This window comes from Pygoscelis adeliae, unplaced genomic scaffold (assembly GCF_000699105.1).
Source record: "Pygoscelis adeliae isolate BGI_AS28 unplaced genomic scaffold, ASM69910v1 Scaffold106, whole genome shotgun sequence".
NCBI classification, from domain to species: Eukaryota; Metazoa; Chordata; class Aves; order Sphenisciformes; family Spheniscidae; genus Pygoscelis; species Pygoscelis adeliae.
The window spans coordinates 3,805,379-3,814,588 of NW_008824939.1; the positions used below are offsets into that span (position 1 = coordinate 3,805,379).

Sequence of the window (9,210 nt, forward strand, 5' to 3'; positions counted from 1 at the left end):
GGTAGGGTTCTGTCTGGTAGGCAACAGCAAGAACATCATGCCAAATTCCACAGGTGACAGGCATTAACCATGAGCAATGAATGATGTAAAATGTGCACTGGGATTGTATTTGTTAGAGAAGATGCTTATAGAGTCCTGAGTTGCACGTAAGATGAACAAACTGCCAGTGGGTACAAATGCCATAAAGCAGTGGACTAAATCTATGCTGTGGCATAACAAAACTTACTGCAGAGTAGTTCCACATCAATATCAAGACCTGACATCGCATTGCTATTAAGTAACTCTTAACATTCTATAATACAAAGTACCAAAGTAAATTTAAATGCTGAAAAACAGTTTAAAAAATTAGGAAAAATAAGTAATAGTTCTATTAAAAAATTAACCAAATGTAAACCAAGTGTGTTATCAATACATACAGATTTGCATCAGCCCAGTACAGCTGCTGTTCTTCATAGTCCAGGGTAAGCCCATTTGGCCATACCAAATTGGTGCTCACAATAGGTGTTCTGAAGTTTCCTCCAAGTGTAGCTCGTTCTATCTTTGCATTTGAACTCCAGTCAGTCCAGTACATATACCTGTCAATAACACAATTACAAGGTTACATCTTCAGCAAATAAAGCTCACAAAGCTATTATCTGCTCCAGAGTATTTCCACCCTGGTGTCCCTCACTGAAGCGTGCAGTGCAAAACTAGTGGAAAAGAACTTCTTCCTCTATTTTGGCCCACATTGACAAGGGAATCTTCTAGCAGGGATCACTGGGGTCCACTGGAGTGAACTTGAGAAAAGTTTTTCCAGCTCCCACGAGAATCCAGTAAAGTCAATTACTCTTTTTCTTATCTTTCTTCATTTGAAATACAGTATAATTAGTAATGAAATTAGAAATACAGCATAATAGAGTAATGCCCCCAGCCTCTCAGGGAATGTTTTCATACTGAAACAAGAATTCTTTTGAGGCACTCAGGAAATACAACAGAAAAAGGGAAAGATCATATAAGATTCTAAATAGAGAGATCTCTTGGCAGCAGCACCTGATTATCATGATATGATATTCTTGAAGAAGTCTTGGTTTCAACAAATACCCTTTGTTTTTCTGCTTTACACAGCAAATGGAGGATGGTTAGTTGCTTGACAAATACCTGCTTTGAACACTGTTCTCATTTACCCCCAGTACCTGGCTCCCACCCTCACTAGGTGGAGCCGCATGCACTACACATTCATAAATGTTCTAAAAATCTCAAAAGAAAACTCAAATCTCTGAGGCAGAGATCAACTTAGAAAACTTAAACCTAAAGAGTTAGATCTAGGATGGTTATGCACAGCTGGAACTTAGGGCTCAGAACAGGAAGTATGTGGCAGTCTTCATCAAAGTCTTAAATTGTAGTTTCACCTGCAGTCAAAATAAAGTATACAAAGTGCAACACATACCCTCTGCAGGGATCTAATACAATGGCTCTTGGTCGTGGAACTCGGGCAATCACTGTGCGGTTAGATCCATCCACAGCCATTGAGCTGATAGTCTGATTGAGGTAGTCACTGTAGTAAACTCTGTTATTGATCCAGTCAAAGGCTATGCCATCTGGAGTCCCCAGGTCTTAGGCACATGCAAGCAAATACACACAAGTTCAGTACGGTCTCCTGAGATATTGCAATACACTTCACCTATTACAATGTGGCAACAGCAAAGATCTCTTTGAAATGCCACTGGTATCAATGCAAATTTGTCCATTTAAAAATCTGAAGAACTAATACGTAGGACTTTGGCAGTCCTGTGTATGCAGTAGGGTTACAGAGACCTTTTCCTCACATAGACCGAAGTTCTGATTACTAAGTAGCAGGAATCATCCCTCACTCCATAATATTAATTTACTATATATAATTTTAATTTATTACATATAATTTTATATATAAAATACTATTTAACCAGTTTTATATATCCATTTCATTGTGATCAAGATGAAATAAGAATCTCAGAAGAGGAAAAAAACTGAGGAGAGTCAAAAGGAGCATTTCATCAGATATCTTAACTAAATAGTCTACCTCGACCATTAGCATAAAAATACCTGCTGAGCTAGTGCTAGGTACTGCAGTCCATTTTTTTCAATATCCAATTACTTTGTATCACATTTCAGTGCACTTACCAGATGCAACTACTGTTGGAGAGCCAATTCCTGAGTAAATACTAACATAACTGATTCTTCCTGTCCCTGAAGGATAACTTTGTGTAAAATATATTCGGTTGTTTATGCTGTCAAAATCCAGGGCCACTGCAGTTCTTAACACATTTACTGTGCGAAAGGGAGGACTGTGATTTTCAGGATCTAGGTGGATACTTCTGAGGGCATTCTCAAGAGCAAAAATCAGGTAATCATCAGTTGAAATGGAACATCTCTTGCCATCACTGCCTAGTGTTCCAAAGGCACAACCACATTTGGGTGTCTGCATGTCAGGCAGGGCAAAACACAGATGAGAACAGCCTCCGTTGTTGTCCAAACAGGGATTGTTGTTGACATCAAGGGGTGAACGTGACTGGAAATGACTGTTGTAAATGGTAACATCCCTTAACCAATTAATGTTGTCTCGTATTACTGTTGGCTGATCAGTATTGCCTGGCTCCTTGCTGGCTTGGAAGACTTTTTTCAGGTTCCGATCCACCCAGATCATAGAATTTCCGAAGACAGTGATACCATACGGAGTTGGATAGCGACTGCCGTAACGCACAATTTCAACATCACCACCATCAGGCTGAATTCTTGCAATCATGTCTAAGGAATCATCCACCCAGTAAATGTAGCCGTTGCTGTGATCTATGGCCAACCCACGAGGTGTGACAATGCCCTCAGACACAAGAACTGTTCTGTTGGTGCAGTCAAGAAACGCACGTTCGATCTTCGGATTTTGCCCATAATCTGCCCAGAACAGATATCTGTTTTTTGGGTCGACTACTATGTGCCTTGGCATATCTATAGTAGTTTTAAGCAGAACACGGCGATAAGTAGTGTTTAAACGCAAAACTTCTACAAAAGTCTCTGTCAGGAATGCATTTGTAAAATAAAGATTTCCTGTATTTAAAGAAGAAAAAAACACAAAGCAGAAAAATAAAACAGAAAGTTAATATATAGCATCAACACCTGAGAAACATGAGCTGACAAAATACTAAACCGTAAAGTGAATATCCATAAACATCTTAGTAGTTGGAAGCATAAGGTACTTGCTTACACTTTGAGGAATTAGAAGACACCCAAACTGACAATAGCCAATTAATTTCTAAATTCACTACAAGAAGGATGTAACTTCTTGTAGTGTAGATGTAACCAACTTCTCACTACAAGAAGGATGTTGAGATGTTGGAACGTGTCCAGAGAAGGGCAACGAGGCTGGTGAGGGGTCTGGAGAACAAGCCTTATGAGGAGCGGCTGAGGGAGCTGGGGTTGTTTAGCCTGGAGAAAAGGAGGCTGAGGGGAGACCTCATTGCTCTCTACAACTACCTGAAAGGAGGTTGTAGCGAGGTGGGTGTCGGTCTCTTCTCCCAAGTAACTGGCGAAAGGACGAGAGGAAATGGCCTCAAGTTGCGCCAGGGGAGGTTTAGATTGGATGTAAGGAAAAATTTCTTTACTGAAAGAGTAGTTAAACATTGGAACAGGCTGCCCAGGGAAGTGGTTGAGTCACCATCCCTGGAAGTATTTAAAAGACGGGTAGATGAGGCGCTTAGGGACATGGTTTAGTGGGTATGGTGTTGTTGGGTTGACGGTTGGACTCGATGATCTTGGAGGTCTCTTCCAACCTTTAATGATTCTATGATTCTATGATTCTATGATTCTAAATCCTCATTGATTGCCACGGGGAAAATCAGTGGTATAAGATCAAAAGTGCATTAACTACAGTTGTTCTTTAGGTGTACTTCTTTTTTTTATCTAAGCCTTTGGCTTGCCCTTCCATACTCTTATCCCTTTACCTTTTACAACACACAACTATGAAATCCATGTTATGGCACAGCACTGTATACAGTAACTAAATTAAGTGTATGCAGCAGATGATTATTCTAAAACTCATCCCAACAAGCCTATCAATCCACAGAAGAACTTTTGCAAAACATACATAGTATGTATACGTATAAAATAAAGGTATTAATGGCAATGGTCAGCTACTTAGAGTTGATGAACTCTGAAGAGTTAATATTTGAATTAATTTCTAACGTGTTTAAATAGGTACAGGAAGTGCAAGTGGGGAAATTAAAGTTCAAAGTATTTTTTCTGCTTTCTTCAGTTTTCATTATAATTTATAGGATTTGTACACAGCAATCTGAGGGTAGATGAAGGGTCCTTCTTGCTTATTTAACAATGTCATCAGACAACTTTTGTGCACTCTTCTCTGGTACATGTTTTTCACTATGGTAGTAAAGTATAGTAATACACTGGATAACAGCTGCTTATGAATGCACAGGCAAGAAGAGAGACCTAAGACAAATAGGAAAGCATCATGAGAGAAAAGGTTCTATACATCTGCTCTGATAAACTTCCATTTTTACATACATATATAAACGTAAGAGCCATTCATACTTCCTCTTGTTTTAAAATCAGGCCATAGACACACAAGTTAGAATCATAGGACTTCCATTCAAAATAGTCCCATCAGGACCCATTTATGTTAGTCTAAAAATGTTACAACCTGTAAAGAATAACGTTCTCCTAAATTCAGCTATGCTTACCTGCTACCCAGTCAATTGCAATGCCACGGATCCCATTTCGTCCTATTCCATTTGTAACAACGTTTCTAAAGTAAGAACCATCCGGTTTAATTTTACGTATTGCATTCTGAGAAGAAACTGTGCTACTGAAGTCACACCAGTAAATGAAACCAGAAGGCATGTGAACATCCACGTGAAGCGCATTTCGTCCTGAAATATTTTGAAAAGTAATAATTATCTTTGATATAAACCAACTTATTTAAAACGTGCTATGCCAGCAAGAAATGCCAAAATATTAGGCATTATAAATTTTTTTCCTATTATAATATTCACATACCTCTTCCTGCCAGTGGTACCATGGCTTCAGAGTGATCAGATGTCTCTAAACTAAATCCTTTAATTGCAGAAAGCATAGAAACAATTACAAATGAATTGTATGGGGAACAGGTTCTGTTATCAGGATTTAGCTGAAAGCCAGTAGCACAGGCACAGGAGAAAAATCCACCAGGTACAGGCAGGCAAAGCTGCTGGCAAACTCCAATATTATTACTGCAGCCATTTGAGGAACCAGCAGAATCTGTGAAAGACACACATGGCAAGGCATAATAATCTGAACTGTATCATCACAAACTCCCGTGGATATACAACCAATTTCATATACTTGCATAGTATTAACAACCAGCTGACAAAAATAAGATCTTAATCACTGTACATTTTAGCACATAAGTGTTAGCAATGGATTTGCTGGTTTCTTGTCATCTAAGATCAATGGGGCCAAGAATCAGATAAAACAGATATATAAATTTGAAGCCAAAGTAACAAAATTTGTTATTTAGTCAATATTAATTGATAATATTTTAGTAAAACTACATGTGCCAATAGATGCCTTAACTGGATGGTGGAACATCTCCAGTTGGCGGCCGGTCACGAGCAGTGTTCCCAGGGCTCAGTTTTGGGGCCAGCCTTGTTCAATATCTTTATCAATGTTCTGGACTAAGGGATCGAGTGCTCCCTCGGTAAGTTTGCAGACGACACCAAGTTGGGCGGCAGTGTTGATCTGCTCGAGGGTAGGAAGGCTCTGCAGAGTGACCTGGACAGGCTGGATCGATGGGCCAAGGCCAACTGGATGAGGTTCAACAAGGCCAAGTGCCGGGTCCTGCACTTCGGCCACAACAACCCCATGCAGCGCTACAGGCTTGGGGAAGAGTGGCTGGAAAGCTGCCCGGCAGAAAAGGACCTGGGGGTGTTGGTCGACAGCCGGCTGAACATGAGCCGGCAGTGTGCCCAGGCGGCCAAGAAGGCCAATGGCATCCTGGCCTGTATCAGAAATAGTGCGGCCAGCAGGAGTAGGGAAGTGATCGTGCCCCTGTACTCGGCACTGGTGAGGCCGCACCTCGAATACTGTGTTCAGTTTTGGGCCCCTCACTACAAGAAGGACGTTGAGGTGTTGGAGTGTGTCCAGAGAAGGGCAACGAGGCTGGTGAGGGGTCTGGAGAACAAGTCTTATGATGAGCGGCTGAGGGAACTGGGGTTGTTTAGACTGGAGAAAAGGAGGCTGAGGGGAGACCTCATCGCTCTCTACAACTACCTGAAAGGAGGCTGTAGCGAGGTGGGTGTCGGTCTCTTCTCCCAAGTAACTAGCGATAGGATGAGAGGAAATGGCCTCAAGTTGCACCAGGGGAGGTTTAGATTGGATGTGAGGAAAAATTTCTTTACTGAAAGAGTGGTTAAACATTGGAACAGGCTGCCCAGGGAAGTGGTTGAGTCACCGTCCCTGGAGGTATTTAAAAGACGTGTAGATGAGGCGCTCAGGGACATGGTTTAGTGGGCATAGTGGTGTCGGGTTGACGGTTGAACTCAATGATCTTAGAGGTCTCTTCCAACCTTAATGACTCTATGATTCTATGATTCACCAAAACCAGGTAAATGCTTCTGACACTTTTCCTGAAAGCCTAATCAAACCATTTGCTTTGAAAGAGCATGCATTCTGTCTCTGAGGGAAGTTCGAGTTTTCACAAGTTGGGTATCCTGAAATACCTCTTTAGCAAATACTCACTGTCTCTGTAATACACACGTAGGCACTTCAGTCTTGGGACATTATCTCTCAGTACTACTTTGTTTGCTCCAGTGGACTTGTCAACTCGTTCAATAACTTCATAATCTCGATCAGTATAGTACAGAAAGGTATCATACACAGTAATTCCCCATGGATGAGAAAGATGAACCACCAGAGTCACACGATTTGTACCATCCACATTGCCTTTCTCAACCTAAGGAATCAGTTTAAAGCTTAATATTACATTTCTTATAAGAATATAAGAAATAATAAAAGCTCAATGTTACAATAAAAAATTAAAATGCAACATATGCTACTAAAATCTCTTCATGCATGAGATCTTTATGTACAAGGTAGGAAGGAAAGGGTCAGCAGGATGCCAATAATGATTTCTGGTTTTTCATTCAAACTCATCATCTATTTTTAATGGTAATTAGTAACAACAGTTATTCAGATTTTGCTCAGTCCTGCAACTCCCAGTTATAGGAGTAAACTGAAGTAACTGAATTACTCATATGAACCACAGACACAGAGATAGATGAACAGGTTAAAAAGCAATTATTAAAAAAATATCTCCTACCACTCCTGTGCTTGTAACAGCCCAGTACAACTTCTGTTCCTTAATGTCAATGGTAATGAACTCTACGTGGTCAAGGTTGCCAGTGAAGAGAGTTTGTATGCCTGATCCATCCATGTTTGCACTGCCAATCTTTGCTGGGACTCCACTGTCAGTTCCCTGGTCTGTCCAGTACAGCTTCCTGTAACACACATTATCACATCTGCTAGCAAAGCTGATAACAGAGATCAATGGGCCAGAGTCACTTGAGCATATGCTTAAATCCCTCTCCTTCATCAGACAAATACTTCAGCATATGCTGAACAGAGATCACTTTGAACCAGGCCACTATGAAAAAGAGGTCTTGTTTGAAAAAAAGAGAAAAAGGCTTGTTCTCTTGAAAAAGAGAACAATGCCTGTTAAATCATTTTTAGAAATCTGTAACCCTGTATCATCCCACAACACTGTCAGCAGTTAAACTCAGTGGAGTATTAGGACTATAACAAGAAAGCAGGAGAATAATAATTCTGTTTCACAGATGGCTGCAAGGTTTCAGCAGCGAGTTTGGTTCCAGTTTAGAATTAAAACTACAAATTCAAAAAATCTATATGAAACAGAATTCCATTATCTGGCTCTGGGGAGTATGTGCACTGCTCTGGCCTCAGTTGCTGAAGAACACCTAGGGCACATGGCAGCCAGACTCCCAACTAGGGACAAAAAGTCAGGCATCAATTCATCTGAAAGCCTGCCAAGTCACCAGCAGAACTGTCTCATTACTAATATGGTCCTATGGAACACTGTGATTTTTTTTTTTGGGGGGGTGGGGGGTGGTGGGGGGGGGGGGGGGGGGAACCACCATATTGCAATTTTGACTACTCTGTTGGCAAAAAAAGCAAAATTACAGCTTTTTTGGGGAAGCAAGCAGTAAAACAACATTTAGTGCTATGCTATTTAACATGTGACATTCTTCCCATGTAGTGTGTCTTTCTACTGTAGATAGGCCTGAAGACAGACATCACAAGATATTATAAAAAAAGACTTTAGAGTCTCTTTACTCTGGGTACCCATTTTTCAGAGATTTTTTTCACAATCATAATATTCTGAGATCCTTTTTAATTAAAAAATTTTACCATAAAAGCATATGGTAAATTAAGGAGAATGAACATCTACGCAACCATTTATAAAGCCATGCAATTATTTTCTAGGGCTTAAAAAGAATAAATAAATTCTGCACAAATATGAAAAAAACAAAACCATGTCAAATCCGGGATGGAAGCTGAAGACCCTAAAAATTAAGAAAAGTGTGGAGAATATACTCATGTGCAAAGACAATAGCAATTTTGGAAATTTACCCTCTTGCTGGATCAACTGTCAAACCAATCGGCGTGCCAGCTCCCAGAGAGGTGCCATCATTGGTAATCAGTGTTTTCCTGTACATTACATCACCATGCAGCTTCAGGACCTATGCAAACATTGAGCTCATCAGAGCATGTAATACAGAACTTGATAGATTTTCAAATTAAAGGAAGGAAGCCTAAATCCACAGGGAGTTGAAATTGCAGAAGACTCTTTCAAATACTATGAAGAAAAAGCACATTGTTCTGTACTCTAACCATCTCCCTTCTCTAATATGCACCCCTTGAATGAGCTGCTTGCAGCTTAGAACCTGCCTATGTTAACAAGTAAGCATCCTAAGTATAAAAATAGTTAATCTTTCAGCTTCCATAATATCTTGAAAGTATTACAAGCTGAACGGGTTGATGAAATGCTGATTTAGAAAGTATTCAATTTTATTTGTTTAAATTATCTGCCTTTTAATTTAATAGTACGTATTCGTATTTTGGGACAAGGACATCAATGCCTGGGCTTACTCACAGTCATTACTGTATTATATATTGCTTATACTCTATTTC

At 40.1% G+C, this 9,210-nt stretch overlaps 1 protein-coding gene across 1 annotated transcript in view; it reads right to left on the reverse strand.

Moving 5' to 3' along the window:
* Positions 1 to 9,210, reverse strand: part of LRP2 (low density lipoprotein receptor-related protein 2) — a 136,338-nt gene that overhangs the window by 51,112 nt on the left and 76,016 nt on the right. The window contains exons 34-41 of the mRNA XM_009325415.1: positions 8,650 to 8,759; positions 7,322 to 7,499; positions 6,742 to 6,955; positions 5,023 to 5,262; positions 4,707 to 4,895; positions 2,140 to 3,060; positions 1,427 to 1,592; positions 417 to 575 (exon numbers count right to left, since the gene is read on the reverse strand). Of these exons, the coding sequence (XP_009323690.1) occupies positions 417 to 575; positions 1,427 to 1,592; positions 2,140 to 3,060; positions 4,707 to 4,895; positions 5,023 to 5,262; positions 6,742 to 6,955; positions 7,322 to 7,499; positions 8,650 to 8,759 (2,177 nt within the window). The remainder of the gene's footprint in view (positions 1 to 416; positions 576 to 1,426; positions 1,593 to 2,139; positions 3,061 to 4,706; positions 4,896 to 5,022; positions 5,263 to 6,741; positions 6,956 to 7,321; positions 7,500 to 8,649; positions 8,760 to 9,210) is intronic.